Below are 20,631 nucleotides of genomic sequence, written 5' to 3'. Positions count from 1 at the left end.
TTATTTAGCGGGTCCCACTTTCGACATAGAATATGTTGGTGGGAAATCTGGAAATATTCAGCGGCTGCAGCCCAAGATGATGATGATACGATGATGATGATGATCAGCGGCAAGTTGTTACCAGGACCATGTGTCTTGCTTCGCGTTTGGGCGGTGGTTAGCTGTTAAGTACAATATGGATGGTATCAACAAATGTCTTAATTTTAAGTCAAATGTCCAAGCAAGATTGACCTAGTCCCTTTCAAGAAACATAATATATTATTTGTTCAAGATATTCCAAGGCATTTGTCGCAGCTTGTGACTTTCAGAATCCGGGGATCGGAAAATTTTGGAATAATTTTGGGCATCTGTCTGAGCCTATGACTTCTGATTCAGATAATTTTTTTTAAAAAAAAAATATTGTAAGACTGTTTTAAGGTGATGTGTGGCTAATTTCTTAGATTATAGGTCAAAAAAGAAAACATCCGCCAAATGTACCTCTGACATGGGGATGTTCTCATTCTATACGTGCCATGCTGACTCAGGACGGCACCAAAATTAAATTTTCCACGAGCCTTAAAAATTTCATTGCGGTTAGGCTTCTGTCTGTGCACGGCTCCGACTGAAAGTGCCAGACATGAATGATTTTGTGTCAGTCGCAGCCGTGCACAGTCAGCACGACTGCGACTGACACAAGGCTGACTGCACTGGTTCTGTGTCAGGTTTTTAGAGTTGGGTTTTTAGATTTTTAGGTTTTAGAGTTAGTGTTTTATAGTTAGGGTTTTTGCGTTAATGTTTTAGAGTTTAGGTTTTTAAGTTTTTGCTGTACAATATAATTGAATATAAATTATGAATTACGTGATTTTATGTATTCTTTGAAGGCATGCGAAATAATATTTCAAATTAGGAACAAAAGACAACACTAAAAGTATAAATATTTATACATAATATATTATGTACACTATATTATAATATATACATTATTAATGTATAATATTCTTATGTACATTATTGTGTATAATAATGTATAATAATTGGCCCTGTTTGGAATCAAGTTTTTTGGCCAAGTTTTTTAGCTACTACTTTTTTAACAACTTTAGCTACAGGAACCCAAAAAAACTTATCAAATTTTTTAACCTACACACTTTAAAATATCTAATACACAAAAACTTTCCATTTTCTTCTTCTTTCTCCCCCACCCCTATCCACCACACCTCCGCTGCCGGCCACCACCACCTCCACCGCTGTTTCCGGCGCCGGCCTACCCCTTTTTTTTCCTTCTCCCTCTCGCTCTCCCTCTCCCGGCCTCTCCCCCTCCCCCTATCTTTCCCTCCCCTCCCCTCCCTGGCCACCCTCCCGCTTCCTCTCTGGTCGCACGCTACCACGAAAGACCGAATTGGGCAAAAGGCTTCCGCTTCCTCTCTGGTCGCACGCTATGCGATCTGGTCGAACGATCGAATTGGGCAAAAAGGGAGGGGGGAAGGGGAGGGGAGGAGAGGGGGAGAGGGAGATGGAGGAGAGGGGGAGAGAAAAAGCAAAAAAAAAAAATTGTATTCTGCCATGGCTGCTGGTTCTCCGCTTCGGGAGGGAGAGGGGGATGGTGAAGGGGAGTAGAGGGGGATAGGGGAGCAGAGAAGGAGAAGAGGGGAAGAAAAAATGGAAAAAAAAAATTGGGGAGAGGGGCTGCTGGTCGTCTGGTACCGCGAGGGAAGAGGGAGGGGGAAGGAAGGAAGAAGAAGAAGAAGAGGAGAGGAGAGAAAAGAAAAAGGAAAGAAAGAAAGAAAAAGAAAAAGAGAGAGAAAAAGAAAAAAAAGAAAAAAAATGGAAGGGCCATGGCTGCTGGGACTGGGAAGGCAGAGGTAACGGGGGAGGGAAGGGGGAGGGAGAAGGAAGAAGAAGAAGAAGAGAAAAAAGAAAAGAAAAAGGAAAGAAAGAAAAAGAAAAAGAAAGAGAAAGAAAAAAAAAGGAAAAAAAGTTTTTCACCTTAAAAAAATTTCTACAAAAAAGTTTTTCACCTTACAAAAACTTCTACAATTTTTTCAAAAACTTCTACAGTGCACTACAGTAAAGTTTTAGACAAACTCCTAAAAAACTTAGGTTCCAAACAGGCCCAATATGTTATGTATAATATATAATATACATAATATGTAATAATGTATAAATGTATATTATGTATACTATATATATACAATATTATGTATATTATACAAATTGAAAATTATGTATTATATATTTATATATTATATATTATATAAATATTTATATAATGAAATATACAATAAATATTACAAATAGAAATATTATATAAACACCAGATTTATAATATTATAATATTATAATTAATATTAATGTATACTATATATATATTAAATATTTATTTATACATATTATAAATATTTTATTTTATTTAAAAAATATTTTTATATATTTATAATGTATTTATTTAAATATTTTATAATATATAATATATAATATATATTATACATATATATAAATGTACATTTATACATAATATATATAGTAATGTATATTTATAATATACATAAATGCACATTTATACATAATATATATTAATGTATATTTATAATATACATTTATATTATGTATTATATAATATATAATACATTTATACATTTATTTTAATATACATAATATTAATTTTACATTTATACATATTATTAACATATATTTATAATATATTAATTTATACATTTATATAATATTCATTTATAATTTATACATTTATAATAATATACACTTATACATTTATAAATATATTTATATTATGTATTATATATAATATAATACATTTATATATTTTTATATGAATATATAAATATATTTATTTATAAATATTTATAAATGTATTATAAATATATAAATATATATTTATATAAAAATATAAAATTTATAATTTATAATTTATACATTTTTATAATATTCATTTATAATAATATACATTTATACATTTATAAATATATTTATATTATGTATTATATATAATATAATACATTTATATTACATTTATATATTTTTATATAAATATATAAATATATTTGTTTATAAATATTTATAAATGTCTATAAATATAAAAATTATAAATTATAAAAATACTCAAAAATATGTTTTAAAAATACCTCTAAAAATAATCTAAAAAACACCTACAGTAAAAGTTTTTCAAAAAACACCTACAGTAAAAGTTTTTCATATAGTTTTTGAAAAACAACCTCAAAAACAACTAATTCAAACGTACTTGTATTTCAAAAACGAAATGTTACAGTATTGTTTTTGAAAAATAACCCAAAAAATAGCTAATCCAAATGGACTATTCAATTTTAAGAGCAAAGGATTTGAAAGACAAGCAGGTGTGGAAAAAAGAAATAGAAAAAGAAGAGAAGCAGCTTGAAGGAGCGGCAGTATCACATAATTGCACAAGCATGGGGATTTTCACCGCTAAAAAAAGAGGCGACAGCCTCATCAGAGGCAACTGCGGCCGAGTAGTGTCAAGGGCCTACTGGAAGCCGAGCTGACTGGGCACGGCTTCTGACAGGCAATCAAAAAAGGTCACGTCCGATCTGACTTTGTTTTAAAAAAAAATTCTTCTCAGGCGGTCAGCACGGCCGGTATAAATTGAGAAACATCCCTTATTAGAGGTGCATTTGGCGGATTTTTTTTTATACCTATAATCTAAGAAATTAGCCGTGATGTGTACAAGATAATAAAAAATGATCGAAAAATATGTTAATCTTACAAATAAATAAATTCAATTGTTTTCGCCATCGTTCTTTACTAGATACCATGCATTTTTAATGGAGAAGAAAAAAGCGAGACGAAGCACCATGGTTTTCATCCCATTTCTTGCTAACTTCTTAAAAAAATTTTACAACCACCAACAAAATTTGAGTTGGGTTATCTTCAGAAGTTCAGTAGGAAAGCATACACACAAAAGTGAATTAGGGGATCACTGTGTTACTGTGTTTCAGGGTTAGTAATTTAATTCTGATTTTTTCTTTGAAAGGATAATTGCTGTGCTTCATGACTCCTTGAGATACTTTTACCTGATTGATATGTGGTTTCTTTAATGATCAGATTGAATTTTCAAGCACATCTATGAGCCACTAATCAAGCGTGTCCCACGAATGGTTGCTATTGAGTATTGATTACAACTTTTGTTTCCTTAAGCCTTCATAATTAACCAGATTGGAGGATGAAGTTTCATCTCATGACACAAAACTGACATCTTTCATGTATGAAAGTTCCCGGCATTGCTCTCGTTGTGCCAGCATTATGTAAAGCAAAGTCATAAAAACAAGTCATTTTTGACTAATCTCCTAAAGTAGGGTATACCACCGACCACATTTTGTTGGCTATTGGTTTACTCTTTTTGTTGCGGTCGGGGATATTTCTGGGCCAAAATTTGATATCATCCGAGTTTCATTTTCATACAAATCCATTACGCTTCTTCTGCTCTTTTTTTTTTTTTTTTTTTTGCGAAAACGCTGAAAAATTTGTAAATTCTGCATGGTAGGGGAAAAAAAATGCTAGTATATATCTATTTCAGAATTCTTTGTAAAATTGGGACTTGAAGCTTAGAAGGAAATTTGGAGGGACAAAAATGCTAAAATTAAATTTGTAGAAATCTAGAAGCGAAGGAAAATGCTCCATAGCAGTATCATGGTGGTGGTCAAAATCCGTGAACGAGGCATCGTCCTTGCATAATTCAAGTGTGAAAATAACTTCACATACTTGATGTACTGCTTCGGTCGAATGAATTGACAGAGGAAGAAATGAGAATCCGCGGTTTGACTCATGAAACATGAGAAGTGTTGCATTGCATGTTTTTTATTCTTTTAGTTGCATATGAAAATGGAAATCTTGCTCTGGTCCATTCATGCACAATTACTTTGAAGTCAATTTTCTCTACCATTCAATTTGATTTCAAATTGAAGAAATGAGAAACCATTTACTCTTACTTGGAATTTCAACGCTACCAAGATAATGCCCTCATAACTCATAGATCATCTCCCTTCACTTTTGGACGGTTTTACAACCAATTTGAGGGTTCTTTCTTTCTTTCTTTCTTTCTTTGTGAAGGGTTTGTCTAACCCCATGCACAATCCTATATATCCAGATAATTTCTTATGTGACAAAATAGCATTTAGTGATTAATTTCATTTCCTTTCTTTAATCCTTTTGACATTGAAAAGGAGTAATTAATATTTCCTATACACAAACATTTTGGCGACTCAATTTTTTTCGTAGCTTTGCTTTTCTAAAGTAATTATTTCCCTCCCAGCTTAAACCCACGAATCATTAATGGTAGAGTAACTTTCTCATGATGAACAAATATATCACATGTTTAGTGGTAACAGAACATTAACCAAATTACTCTCCCATTTTCTGCAATTTTGATAAAATTTGGAGTCTCTTTTGAAACTTTGAGTTTTTCTAACGAGTGTCCAATAGACACGCATCTAAATTTTATCCAATTTACTATGTATAAATACAATTTAATAATTATTATCCTTCCTTATATTTATACACCTTTTCTAATTAATCTTATGTTTTCGAGAGTCTGACACCTGAAGTAACGGATATCGTTACATAGACCCTGAAATATTAAAATAAAAAAAAAAGAACTAGTAGATCAACATTGTATAATTAATAGAACTGGTATATATAGTGCAATAAATGTTTTACCAAAAAATAAAATAAATAAAACAGAGCAGTAAATGTCACCCCGTTCACAGCATAGATTTACTGCACTTGATTGTAGGGCGGCAATTACCAGTCAAGTAAGTAGGAGTAATAATAATAATGAAAGAGAGCGTGGAGTCACGACAGGGAAGAGAGAGCGTGGGGGGCATATAGCTGTCGGACGAAATAGATGCTGGGTTGTCATGAAATCCTGCTGGTATTTGACAGACCCTTGGGCGGGCATGCCGGCTTCGGTTAGTAGTAAGTATCTGCTTTTGTCCAACACGCGTGTACATTGAAAGAAGTGCGTACGTGGATGCGGATCATTGGTCAACCGCCTCCACCGAACTAGCGCTTCACTCGGACCACCCAAAAAGCGTGCTCCACCGCTGGGAGGCATTTATAGACGCCGCTATTACCCACCTAGTACTCGTACTACGTATGCCTGCATTATAGTTTGTGCCTGTTGACGCCGTCAATCTGAACCCATACCCCAGAATTCCTCCCACACTTTTCTTTCTTTCTTTCTCCCTTTGATTTTGTCATCCAATTTCCTCGACTTTGGCAGTACTACTAGTACTTTGGTAAGAGTTTCAGTTCTTATTCAAAATTAATGTCCGAATGGAATTCAAAGGAGCTGAAAGTAACTAACTTTTGACATTCTACAAATATATGATTATTATTTTCTCCGTCTCATTTCGATAGTTTTTTTTTATTTATTTAAAATTACAATTTATTTTTTAATTAAAAAATATAATTAATTTTTAATTTCTCTAAAATACGCCAACTAGTAAAATGTAATTTCGTATCTATAGAAAAGAGTTCATGCCCTCATCATGAATATAAATGGCATAAACAAGGATCACTTTTACTTTGCAGACGAAATGGCAGAAGATTCTCCATGAAATGATGGTAAGCAATTATATTGAATAATCAAGTATGACATCTGAATTTATTTGTGCTTTGTGGTTTGAACTTGGGAATACTTCGTAGTTTACTTAACTGTATATTTAATTGCTTTACCATTAAAATAGGCTGATTCTAAAACAGCAACTTCAAAAAATATCTGTTTCTCACTTTACCCCTTTGAATGTTGAATTTGATCAATTCGCCCCTTAAGATATTCAATTTTTTCCAATCGGGAACAATCCACATACCATGGCCAATTTCTCAAAAGGATTACTCGTTTGAGATATACTTGTTGCTATGAAAAGACTAAAACATCACCAAATAAGTTAGATTTGCTATGTTTCCAACAAATTTTTAAAGTTCAAATAGCCAATATATATAGATACAAAATTGTTTTGTGCCACTAAAAAAGCAAAGAATAAAAATTTAAATATACCAAATCTGATTTTTTAGTATTTTATCCTTTCTAAAAAGAATATATATATATATATATATATATATATATATATATATATATAGGATTTATTTTATAAGTAGAGGAGAAGATGAAACCATTGCGTATTTAGTCCTTTATCTTTAGGCTTTTTTATCACTTTGAATTGCACGTACGATAATTGTATGCATATTGATTTGTTAGAATTAAGAATACGTTAGGAACATAAAAATTTTGACAATTTAGTGGTAATTTAGTCCTTTTTGTAGTAGCTTGTGTATCTCTCATGAACATTTGGACAAAAATTATGGCGGCTTCATTAATTGTACTTGATTGCAAAAAAAAAAAATCAACTACCATGAGAAGGAATTGATCCAATTCAACATTTAAGGCGACAAAAGTGAGAAAAAATATTTTTGGAAGGGTATTTTGGAATTAACCTTTTCTTTTGGTACATAAATATATAATGATTTTGAGAAGTGATTTAGGAAAACAATAAGCAACTTGTCTCGGTAATTTATTTATATATGTGATATGATGTCAAATTCACTATTTTTTAATATCAAATCCAATATTGCAAGAATAGGAAACGTCAAAAAGTTTTGGGTGATCAAAACATTTGTTTTAGATCATATATTAAATTTTTTGGTGATCCAAGGTGTTAATTTTATTAGGAATGGACCACTAATGTTTTTAGTCAATTAAAGCGTTAAAGAGTTTGCATTCTCAAAAACCTAGATGAATTTTAGTCATTTTGCAGCCGAACAAACATTTTTTGTGGATTTTAACTAATACATGAATATTTTTATTCAGAATACATGTATTTGAACCAAAAAAAAAGGGACGACTTTTGATAATTTATTATGTCATTTTGCAATAAATATCCTTTATAATGATTCTACAACATTTGGACAAATTTCATCCTTTTTTTTATCACTAAAGTTTTGACCAAACTAATTACATTAGATTTCGTTATTTTTCCTTGAAAAATGTAAAGATTGAGCATTCAACATTCTAAACGTACAGTTCGTTGATTGCGTCGTAAACTTGATTTTGTCGGAAGCAAGTTATGTGAGTTCGTTAAAACTCTCATATACATTTTTTTTTTAAAAAAAAGTTTAGAAATTGTATTGTACGTAACAATATGGCGACCGAGTGACTCCAAAATAGGGTTCGGACAAAATTTAAATTTTCTTATTTATTGAAACCTAATTTTGACGGATCAAAGTTTCCAAATTTGGTATGATGTTAGAATTAACGAAAGCTACATGTTTAAATAAAACTACTCTAAAAACCCTAGGGAAAAAAAAACTAACGCAATAAATTTCGGTCAATAGGTGTTAATATTAACGCATTTTTGAAACGCTGATAAAATAGCCTTGGCAATGCCAAAAAAAAAAAAAAACAGTGAATAGGTGTCAATATTAACACAACTTATAATGCTCCAACAAAAAAAAAATAGCAAATGGATATGTGTGTGTGTGTGTATATATATATCCAAATAACCCCTTTAATAGCTTTATGCATGCAAATTACCATATAAAATTTTTATAAAAAAAAAAAAGGAAAAGAAAGTAAGAAGAAGGGTACATTCATGTCAAAATGTGCCCTAGGGCCATAGAATGGCGGAGTATCTCCAAACAATCACACAAATGAACGCCCAAAACTAAATAAAGAAGCAAGCAACATAAAAAGAAAAAAAAAAAACTATCCAAGCGCAATAAATGCCCCTATCCCAAAAATTACACGAGGACAGGAGGAGAGCATGCATATCTATATCCTCAAACATTACGCACGGGCACACGTACATTATACTCCACGCGTATGTATGTATATATCCATTATACTTTTTCCTTCTTCTACTACTCCCAGTAGTCTAGTACCACCACAACAGTACAACTATGCCGCCAACGGAACCCACGTGCCACGTAATCCCTCTGACCCCACCACCCTCTCAGGGCGGCTCCTTCTCTTTCTTTCTTTCTCTCTCCGCAGTCAAATCTTTCCTTGACTCTACCCCCAGCCCCCAACCCCCCTCATGCCTCGGCCCCTCCCTCCGGCCTCTCCCCCATTATATAATCTCCTTCCTTTTCTCCGCACCACCATCGCCCTCTCGCCCCCCCCCACCCCCACCCCCACCACTCTTCCCTAGTTTTTTGCCTTCAACGAATAACAATTGATAATCATTCCTCAGCATCCATCCAACAAAAACGACCCAACCAACATATATTTACATACATATTCCCATATCTATATATATCATTAGAGGTGGCGTTGTGATATGGCGCCGAGAGACAAGGCGGCGTCGGCCAACCCAGGTATTGCAAAGGAGATGCATTTTCGGGGCGTGAGGAAGAGGCCGTGGGGGAGGTACGCTGCCGAGATCAGAGACCCTGGAAAAAAGAGCCGCGTTTGGCTCGGAACCTTCGATACCGCGGAGGAAGCCGCCCGTGCTTACGACGCCGCCGCCAGGGAATTTCGAGGCGCCAAGGCGAAGACAAACTTTCCTCTTCCCGAGGAACATAACGGGAATCTCAGCCAAAATATGTTGAGACTCACCACCGTGAACCTCAACCTTAAGGATCAGAACAATTTTGTGAAAACTAACAATAATACTAATACTAACGTTAATACTAACAATGGAAGCCCAAGCAGCCAGAGCAGCACCGTGGAGTCGTCCAGCCGTGAGGCCTTCTCGCCGGTGGTTGCGGTGGCGGACTCCTCTTCTTCGCCGTTGGATCTCAGCCTGGGCGGTTCGATGAACGTCAAGTTTGCTTTTCCTAACCAGAACCAACAACAGTTTCGGCTCTCTCCCTTCGCCGGACGTTTCGCCGGAGTCATGCAACCGCCGGCGGTGAATGCTTCTCGGGCGTTCTTCTTCGACGCTCTCGCGCGCCATGCAATGGTGAAGCCTGACCACAGTGTCCTCAATCCCCACCGGGTAACGGTAGCCGTGGATTTTCTCGGCGTTGGAGCAGCCGCCGCCGCGGCGGCGGGAGCCATTGACGTCCAGAGCGAGTCCGACTCGTCCTCGGTCGAAGTCGACCTGAACCGGGCCGATGTTAAGCCGCTAAAGACCACCTATGAGCTCAACCTCGATCTCGATCTCAACCTGCCCCCGCCGTCGGAGAATGCTTGACTCAAATTGTCGGATCGGCGACGATCGGGATCTGTTAATTTTAATTCTCATTAAATCCTTCCTCCGTATTTCTCTTTTTTTTTTGGGAGAAAACCTCTGTAGAAAAGAGACCAAAAAAATGTTGTAGGTGAAAATAGTGGACGGTGAGAGCGAAAACTTTCCGGTGATCAATATTTTGTCAGTTGGAAATCACCGTTGGATGTGAATAGAAAAAACTAATCCTTTACTTTTTTGCAACAGAAACAGAAACGAATAGAATTTCGTGCTGTTGTTTAAAGGATCTCCTCATGAACTCGTCTAATTTCCTCATGCAAGAAAGGATGACGTAGTTAAATTCTTTCATTTTTTCCTGGCTAATTTTCTTTTATCCAGTTAGATGTATTGCATTGTTTAATCGAATTTAAACTGTTATTCTTCTGGAATTACTTTGCTCAAAATGATTCGCCGGAGAAGGTGACCGGAGACTGAGAAGGCCGGTGGAGGTGGGGGTGGCGGCAGAGGCAATGTTACGTGTGGTCCGCTTTGTACGGACACTGCCAGACAATCGGGGTACTCGATTGTGGCGCCACGTGTTGGGCTGCCTCCATTTTGGAATGCTATTGTAGATTTTGCTGTGCTTTCTCAAAGCGTAGGGCATAAGAAGAGGGAGTGATTTGATTATAGTGGTACGTGTTCTCCAGATGGCGGGGAGGAACTAAAGGTGGCTTTACAAAATTTTATCCAACCAAAAAAAGAAAATATCTTTTTTTATTATTTTTAATTTTATTAATAATGTTTTTTTTGGGAGCCCGGGGGGGGAGCTATTTGCTTTGTTGGCGGTTGATTAAAGTTTTTACCAAATGACCTGAGATTTAAGAGGAGGCCAATAATGAGTTTGAAACGGAGGAGTCATCTTACAAGAGCTTTTTCTTTTATCATCATTTACTTTGAATTTCTTAAATGTGAATGGTCTTTGCAGCGATTTTGAAATTATTGCAATGTTGTCATCCATGATTAAGACATGCACCCCCCATTCAGGAAAAGTACTACTGTTATTACCCTCCCATCATTTCATTTAGTGATAGTATAGAGGGGAAACCGGCAATAACCCATGATTTGATTTTCAACATCATTTACCCCCAAAAAAAAAAAAATGCTTTGCCATGTAAATTGCAAAAAAAAACCCTTGTTTGGATTGCAATTGCTTTTTTTTTTTTTTAAGGAATGTTTACGTTTGATTTTTCAATCACATTTTTTTTTATCTAATATACATTATAATGATCATTAAAGTACATTTTTTTCTTCTTTTACAAAAACTTTAAGAAATCATCAATCCAGACATTTTAAAACAAAAAATATTTGGATTGTATTTGTTGAAATGTAATGCCTTTCTTTTTTCTTTTTTTTTTTTGAAATATTACAGATGAAAAACAGCTCCCCAACTGAACTGAAAATGCCTAGCACACACTTTTGACCAAGCGAGGAATTGGCAAATTTCCAGGAAAATACACGAAAGAAAAAGAAAAGAAATGCTGCATCATCAGCATATAGTGGTGTAACCACATCTTATCGCAAACATATTTTGCCCCAACACAATAACCGACCAAAACATAAAAAAAAAAAAAAAAAAAAAGGGACCCCTAGACGCACTATTGATTCTAACCGGCAGCATTTAACATTAATAATTCTTGATAGCAGTAGCAGTCATGCTCATCTTTTAATTCCAAACGGTCCTAAACTAAATTCAATCCATGATACTCCCTCCGTTCCACTTTAATAGTCTTGTTTTCCTTTTTCGTCTGTCCCAAATTGTAGTCCACTTTCCCATTAAGGAATGTAGTAATCTTTCAAATTATCTAAAATATCCTTATTAAATATCTTGTTATTAATACATTGTTATTAAATACTAACCCACTACATTGAATACATTGAGTTTTTCCAATGCACTCATCGTGATTAGCATAAGGGTATTTTAGGAAATTATTAATCTAAATTTATGTTTCCAACCAAATTAATTATACTTTCTTAATCTGTGTGAAAAAAAATCAAGATTAACAAAATGGGACGGAGGGAGTAGTAGTATAACATAGTAGTAAGTAGTTAAAAGAGCATTTGCTTTCTTTTGACTGCTGGCGGGTTTGGTTAACCCTCTCTGGTACCGCCTGGTAAGTACTCCCATTCAAACGGTCTGTCCCAGGTTTGACCCGCCGGGCGTGGAAACTGGATAATCCAAACCCAACTGCTGAGAGAGATGGAGAGTGGAGTACACGCGCCAGACACAGCGATGAGGAGGGGAGGGAGGGGTTCCAAACTTTCTACGTCAAGACCGAAGGGGGAGAGCGGGTAAGAGACAAAAGGGGTAATGGGATGGGATGGGATGGCGGGGGGGGCTGCCTGTCAGCTGTGTGAGTGTGTGCGTGTTGAGTGTTGACTGAGTAAAGGCCTTGAGATTCGAGCAGCGGTTTGCACGTGTTATACGGCAGTCCGATCTCCGTATTTATTTATTATTTAGTAATTGAGTTCCAGTAGCAGTAGTACTGCTATTTTTTTTTTATCTTTTTTAAATTTTTTCCGGGAAAGCAGCTTATTAGACAGCAATGGGCCCACGTGGACGCGGGAGGTTCGAAGTGAAAGCGCGGCTGCCGCTTTTGGTGGGCCCCCGTCTTTTGTCGTCCAAATCCCTGGAGAAGATTTCCTTCCCACCAATATTTTTTTCCGATGAGTACCATACACCTTAATGGCGGCCATTTTATATTTGTGTTTTATTTGCACTATTATAGTATTATGGGCCCCCTTTATTCAGGTCCTAGTCCTTGTACTAGTAACTATTTTTTAGATTGCAAATTAGACTAGTATTTACTACTAAATTTTTTTTCTGCTATATCATCATAAAAACATGCTGCGATTGTCTTTTTATTTTTTAAAATTATTTTTATCTCTTACATATCTATCGTATTCGTACCACAAAAGTTAATATTATTCTAAAAAATTTGTTATCTTAGTATCTTGCATCTAAAGATGTAAACATCTAATTGCACGCGAAACGAGCTAAATTATAAGATTAACACACTTCGACTACTGAGGAATTAACTTTTTTATCACCCTAAGAATGTCGCAACAATAATCTTCTTTGTCAATGTTTGATGCCGTAAATATATAAACATGCACATTCTTTTCCATCTCAATCAAATTCGATATTTTTTTTTCTAAGAAAAAAACTTTTTTTCTACTAAGAAAAATGTGAGATTTAAAAAATAAGCAAATTTTAGGAAATTAGAATTTAAAACCTCTACACAAAACTTTGTGTTTCAACCTTAGCCATACTAAACTAAAACCTGCTTAGCCATATCTTGTTTAGGACAGCACAAATAATAAAATGTTGTTGAAGGCATGTCCTGTCCTGTTAGGTCGTAACAACGATGAAAGTCGAATCAACGAAACCTTTTAATTTTGAATGGAAAAGACTCCTCCATCCATGGGCATGCATGGAGTGATGGAAGGCATAAATGGATGCAGGCATGCATGGCAAATGGTTGTCTGACGTGACATCTCATACAAATACATCCCCTCTTTTTCACTTTGCCGAGGAAATAATTCATACAATTCCCTTTTCTCTTATACCAGAATTCTAGCACACTAGTTAGTAACAGTATATCGTTAGAGGACCTTTTTAGTTAGTTAATTGTACGTTAGGGTATTTTATGACACAAATTTTTATCCCCGGACTTTCAACATTAAACGCTTAGGTCCCGAAATTCCTCGATTCCTTCTAGAATAATTCCGCCTTCAAAACGAGACTTAAATGGGTAGAACATTACGAGGGAAGAAGAAATTGATAGTTTTGAAGTTTATGTGATGCAAAAAAAAAAAAGTCTAGTATGCAATATATATATATATATATATATATATATGTTAGTATTAAATTTGAATTAATTTTATATATACTGACAACCTGTATACTACATGCTTGAATATATGATACATGTAAATCACCCAAACTTTTGAACAGCATTATTTCTAAATCACTGCAGAAATTATCGAATGGAATGAAAGTCTAATTTCAACTCCTATTATTATTTTTCACTTATATTTTGATTTCTAAATCACTAACTCAATAGAAGAAGAGTTTTGTTAGCCCATTTTATGTAGGAGTGAAAAAAAAAACAAACAAATACGGGTAAAGAAAGAATTAGTTAGAGAGGGGTGGGGGCGGCAGAGGGTGACGTGTCGGATTAAGACAGACAGTTACGCCGGCCAGTCGGCTGCGTATGGGCAAGCGGTTGGTTGAGAATTTGGGTGGGCCCCACCCCCCCAGCGGAGGAAGAAAGTGATGGCGTCCTCCTCCTTCTGCTGGGAGCCTTCCTTACGCGCCACGTTGGGCCACAATATTCAAACAGATAAAATTGGAGAGAGAGAGAGGGCAGCGGAGCAAAGCCGACAAAAGCAATGCCGCTTTACCAAATTGATTAAAATAAATGGAAAATTGAATGAAGAAAAGTAGTGGTACCCGATAGAAACAGCCGCTGGAAAAAGGGCGAGAGAGAATGTGGAGTGCGTGACGTGAGCGTGTGTGTGTGTTAGGCGCGGGGGGCGGCTGCTTCTCCAACCCGCAATTCGAAGAAGCGAAAGTGAGCGCAATTTGCTGCTGCCTCCTCAGTTGACGGCAGTTTCAAATTCCCCACCCTTATTTCCACTCCATGTCCGGTCCCTTCTTCGGCCTTCTTTTGTTTGGAATAAAAAAGAATAATGGAAAATCTTTTTCAGGAGCCAAAAAGTTGTCCTCCGACTTAATCAAATAATTTTGCTCTGAGCATTCATAGCGAGGAGGAGTGGAAAAATATTTTGCTTTTTTGTGCTATTGCGTGCAGTTTGTACGGTGAAGTTGAACCTTTGTCTGTGCAAGCATTTTGATCCGTACCGTGCATGGGTTTATATTTCAATTCAAATTAATAATATATGTTTATATATATTGCATTATATGATAGAGTATATGAAAAAAATTTCAAAAAAATATATACTTAACATGTTCAAAAAAATTACTCATTTCGTGAGCACAAAATGGGCTTAAATTGAAGCCAAAACTTGTTTGCCTATTGTTTGTCAATATACGATAAGAACTTGAATAAAATAATTTAATTTATAATAATTTACATGATAGAGCAGTTGTAAACCTTATTATCAATAATCCATGAAAGATGTTATGTTATATCCATGTATCAAAATTATAATATAGAAAACATAAATTACAACTAATTCATTTTTCTTGAATTTAGAAAAAAAATTTCTCCCATCTTGTACCCCTAAAATTGTTGAGTGTTTATAGAATAGTGTTTTTCATATAATTTAATATAGATTAAAAAAAAATCTTTGGAAGATATGTTGGTAGAGTTTTCAGAATTATTAAAAATTATTACTCTTTTTGTCCATTCTTACCCGTCAATTGGCTATCTGTTGTAACATCCCGAATATTAGGAGGTTGTTTGTGAAGAAAATATTAAAGTGTATTTCTTTGGGTTTGATTTAAAACCTAATTTTGTTTTAAAAAAAGACTAGAAACCCTAGTTTACTTGTGACTAACCGGTTTTCCTAAATCTCTCATATTTTAATTGAAACCCTAATTTTAATTACTGGAATTGGAAAATTCCTCACGTTTTCTTAAAAATTTCCTTTTATTTGAAAATTATTATTTATTAAAGCTCTACTATCCAATTGTTCAACTATAAGAGTAAATAAACCTAGAAAATAAGGTTTTACACTTCGGTTTCAAGATTTGAGCAAAATTAGGGTTTTGTGATTTTTCCGCCGGATGAATTTTCGGTACTGGCCAAGGATCAATTTGATGATTAAAAGTGACTTTTAAGTGAGAAATAATATGTGAGTAGTAGCAATGAGGTAAGGTTAGTGAATGGAAAGTAAAAACTCTAGTACGGGTGTTTTTAAGAAAAACGGCGCGAACCGGCGGGTCCCGCGCATTACCGATTGAACGCACCGCTTGACCACCATTTTTGCTTACCAAACAAATTTATTGAACTTGAACAAAATATCTTCCCCCTCATGATTATAGCTTGACCGAAATTGTGGCTCAAATACAAGGAAAGAAAGAGAAAAATCTTGTGGACAAGAATAGGCCAAGTGTTGGCCAAAAATTGTGGACACAATTACCCTTAACCTCTTACTTCCATATAAGACAAACCAAGCCTCATCTTCCTCCATATTTCTGCATAAGAACCGAGAGAGAGAGAGGGGAGGAACAACAAGAAGAAAAAAAAAACTCCTTCATTTCATCTTCAATCCAACAACTTAGGGAGAAATCAAACAAAATAAACCGATTAAACTTGTTCTTGAGTGACTAGCTAGTGAGTTGTGGTGTGATTCTTGAAGGGGAGAGCTTGTGCTACTCTTGGTGACTTTTATTCAAGGTAAGAGAGTTTATCTCTCCAAGTTTTACTTCTAATCTTGTTATATTAAGCCTAGTAACTTGATTTTATGGTGAGATTATGGATGATGAGCATGTTTTAGTAGTTTTCCCCTATTTATTTGATGAACTAGGGTTCCTGATTTTCTGCTCAAGTTGATGTATGATGCATGAATGTTGCAATTAAAGTTATATAAGGTTGTTTAGTGGTGATTGGAACCAGAAATTTGAGGAAACTACACTTAGAGCTAAAAATTCCAGATTTCTGGAAAATTTCCCAAGCATTCTGTCCGAAATTGTATCTGTATGTTAGAGGCCGAATTGGCCTTTGGTCAAAGAAGGAAAGTTGTAGATAATGGTGTTTTATAGGTGCCTACAAAATTTCAGCTCAATCGGAGCAACGCAGAACGTGAAAAGTCCAAAATACCCCTACTGCTTTAAGAATTTCCCAGTAGTCCGTTTCTTCAGTTCAGTCCAGTTTATCACGATTTTTGACCAGGATCCATTCTGATTTAGCTCTGGACCAAAACATGAAAGTTGTAGTGCTCCGAAGTATCTTTAAAATGCCTCTAAGAACACCTGATTCGGACTTGTGTACACTGAGTTATGTCCATTACAGTGTTCTGCATTTAAACAGCCGGTGAATTGATTTCTGGTTTGGTAATTGGAGAATTTGACCAATTTACATTAGAAACTGGACTAAGTGACCTTCATGAACATTATAGCTCTGTGTCTTAGCTTCGAAACGGCATAGGTTACGCCTCAATCCGATAAGCGTAGCCTCGGATATGTTATTTCCGCATTTGTACGTCAAATCTGTTTTGTGCCACATTGAACTTCTGTACTTGCTACTGTTGTGAATCTTATTATTATGATATTGTGAGCCTATGGAACGGCTCTTGACATGAATGGCTGAGATGTATAATGTTGGGTTGTGTTTGAGAAAAACAATGAAGCCTAAAAGGCTGGAAAATTAGGTAAATACAAAGGGCATGCTGCCCAAATTTACGCTCGAAAACTAGAGAACTACTTGCAACTTGAGTAAGGGTTAAGAGTGATTACTGCTTCAACCATCTAGGGTACTTGAGTATTCTTGTTCCGAGGTATATAAGGAAGGATTTGGCCGAGCTTGTACCCTTGAGAAATGAAATAATGACTATTTGGAATATGTTTCTCTTGTACTTTCGACTCGCATGGCATTTTCAAGTATAAATGTTACAAAGTTTTACCGTTTAAAAAGTGAGCAAGTGTTTCACGACTACTATCCGAGTGAATTTCAAATTCTTGATTTTATTGAACGAAACGTCTAAGTTTCGAACTCTAGTCATGTTTCAAAGTTCTCAAACTGAGTTTTATCGCAGATTTGGACTCCGAACTCGGAATATAACCTGAAAGTGACCAGTAAAGGCACTATATCTTTTGGTGAGTGCTTTCAAATACTGAATTGAACTTGATACTTGTACTTGATACGTGCCAATATGATTACATGCCACATGCGTGAATTGTTAGGGCAAGAGTGTACTTTATCGCACTTGCCCTTACGTGATATACTTGTTTATTGTTGCAATTGACTTGATATACTTGTTTATGATGATGCGCGCACTTACTGGAATTCCAGAAACCCTGTGGCGAGTTACTCTAGTCGAGCCGGCAAGGGCTTGGTCGATTGGGTAACGAACCCTGGGTCTCTTGTATTGTCGAGTGGAGTGATATCTCCTCGACTAATCGGTATACTCGAGTATTACCACCCGTGTTCTTGAGGATTTTGGGCCCAGCTGGGGGTTGAACGGTGGACGGAGAGTCGTTTAAGTGGTGTTCTACTGGATCGGTTCCTTTACTTGAAAGTTGACGGAGTGTCAACTACTACGTGATCAAGCTCCTGATGATGAATGGAAGTTGGCTCCTGAGAGCTATCCGTATCCTTATGCTTGAAATGATTATTGTTTATTGGATGATTGTTTCTTATGAAAATTTTTATACTCGCTCATTTTGAGATTGCTACTTGAAGTGTTATTGCTCACTTTTATGAACTCTTCATGCTCGTTACCTTGCTAAATCGAAAACTTGTATTTATAAATAATGGTCAATTTGCTATTTGGAACCTCACTGGGCTTTTAGCTCATACCACGTTATTTGTTCTCCTTACAGGGGGTACGAGCGAGGCATAAGAGATGTAAAGGCTAGCGTAGTCTAGTTACTTTAGACTGTGTTTTGAATTTTGGTTTTGTACTCGCGCTATTCCTCGAATGGAACATTTGTACTTGGATTGTATATATTTTGAACTAGTTTAAGTATATCAAGACTTTGTACTTTGGTTTCTATCAATGTAAATTATAAGCTGGGATTGCGGATATTATTAATGGTGCTTGGGGTGTGTGCACATGATTTTAGTGAGTGAGTCCTGGCGAGAGCTGGGCAGGCGGTCCGCCAAACCCTCTGGTACGCCTTAGGGGGAGGTGGGGTCGTCACATCTGTTACCTCTTATAACTTTCACATATCCTACCATGGTGCCATCCCTCATAACCTTGTTGTTCACTTTCATTTTTCGATTTTTCTTGCCACTTTTTAATTCAACTTTCTCCATTTCCCTTTCTTTTGCTTCTCCCTTTTTCTTCTACTCGCCCAATTATGTTATAAAAAATCTATAGTTTTCTCTTATATACTTATAAGAATTATATACATACATGCGTATATAACATGCTCTGTGTGCGTTAGAAATTTTTCCAACAAATAGTTAAGAAATCGCTAATGGGGGGGACCCACTAAGTAACCACATCTAGGCAATTGCTGACTGGACGGACACTCAATGGACCTTATACACTCTCACTCAACTACTTCCTAGACCGATGTAGGGGAAAGGGGAGGGGAAACACTCGACAAACTAGCGGTCAGCTATTAACACCTCGCCGTGACTCTTGATTCTTTCCAACAAATAGTTAAGAGATCGCTAATAAGTTTACTATATTTGAATGATGGGATTTTCTTGACCTGCAACCCATTTGAACTTTTACTGCCACCAAATATTAGTTCCATTTTCTGTGCCATATTTGCACCATTTTCTAGGGCTTTGGAGCTATTTTTTTTTTTTCATTGCTAAACAGGTTATTGGATCACCGGCCTAACAACTGAAATATGAAGGTTTCGAGTCTTAGTAACAACGGAAGAACCCCTTGGCATATATATATATATATATATATAAAATATGTGTGTGTGTGTGTCAAAATGCGTGTGAGATAATATTTTTTAAGTTAATATAATATACTTTATACATTAATTTTAAGTACTTAATAGGATTACAAACATCCCTAAGTCGATTTGAGTTTGCCAGCTTCAAAGATGAAATTGCAAGTTGGTTCATAATTGGAAACGACTAGGAACGCTTGATGCTATTTGTCTCATAATTTAGCAATAGAACTTTAAGAAAAATTTCAATAAACACAGGAGATTTGAGAAATTTCGATTTTAAAGTTTGCAAGTGTCCAAGTTTGAGTAACAAAAATTCGAGGTTTTAACTTCAAATCTCTTTCTCTCTTTGTACTTCTTAAATCTCACACCTTCTCTATTAAAATAAAAGTTTAGAATGTCTATAGTCTATTCTAATATAAAAGAAGTTTTTGATGCAGATATTTATACCCTATTTGATAACTCAATTCAACGTTTAAACTTAATTAGTTCAAATATTAATATGTTCAAATGCGTTTGATAATGAAAAATATAATATTTAAATGAATTAAGTGACACTCAATTTTCTAATCAAAACTTGCTCCAAAAAATAAGAATGAAGTTATTCACTTATCATTTAATGTGATATACATTCAAATATATCAGATTTTAGTATTTAACAATTTAGTAACTTAACAGATTCAAATTTTAGATTTCGGACTTTAATTTTTCAAATACATCCTTAGTTACTTTATGTTATTTCAAAATTCCCTTGATAGACTAGCTATTACTAATATCTTTCTTGATTTAAGGGTGAAAGACAAACAAACTACTCAATATTCGAATTAAACTCGGTATGATAAGAGTGCGTTCGAGTTTAGTTCAGTAATTAATTAAATCAAACTTAACAACAATTTA

General features: G+C 35.3%; 1 protein-coding gene and 1 long non-coding RNA gene across 2 annotated transcripts; both read left to right on the top strand.

The window, feature by feature from the left end:
- Positions 1-9,124: 9,124 nt before the first annotated feature.
- LOC113726050 (uncharacterized) lies at positions 9,125-10,499 on the top strand. Its single transcript, XM_027249534.2, has one exon. It carries the CDS (start codon positions 9,300-9,302, stop codon positions 10,155-10,157), a length of 858 nt encoding a protein of 285 aa, XP_027105335.1. The 5' UTR covers positions 9,125-9,299; the 3' UTR covers positions 10,158-10,499.
- Positions 10,500-16,367: 5,868 nt separating this feature from the next.
- On the top strand, positions 16,368-18,907 carry LOC140035042 (uncharacterized). Its single transcript, XR_011839001.1, has 3 exons — positions 16,368-16,555; positions 17,913-17,973; positions 18,700-18,907. It is a non-coding gene; the product is annotated as an uncharacterized lncRNA (long non-coding RNA).
- Positions 18,908-20,631: the final 1,724 nt, after the last annotated feature.

Source organism: Coffea arabica, chromosome 2c (genome assembly GCF_036785885.1).
Source record: "Coffea arabica cultivar ET-39 chromosome 2c, Coffea Arabica ET-39 HiFi, whole genome shotgun sequence".
Lineage (NCBI taxonomy): Eukaryota > Viridiplantae > Streptophyta > Magnoliopsida > Gentianales > Rubiaceae > Coffea > Coffea arabica.
Note: the sequence above shows the minus strand (reverse complement) of the source record. Positions and strands in the feature narration are given on the sequence as shown.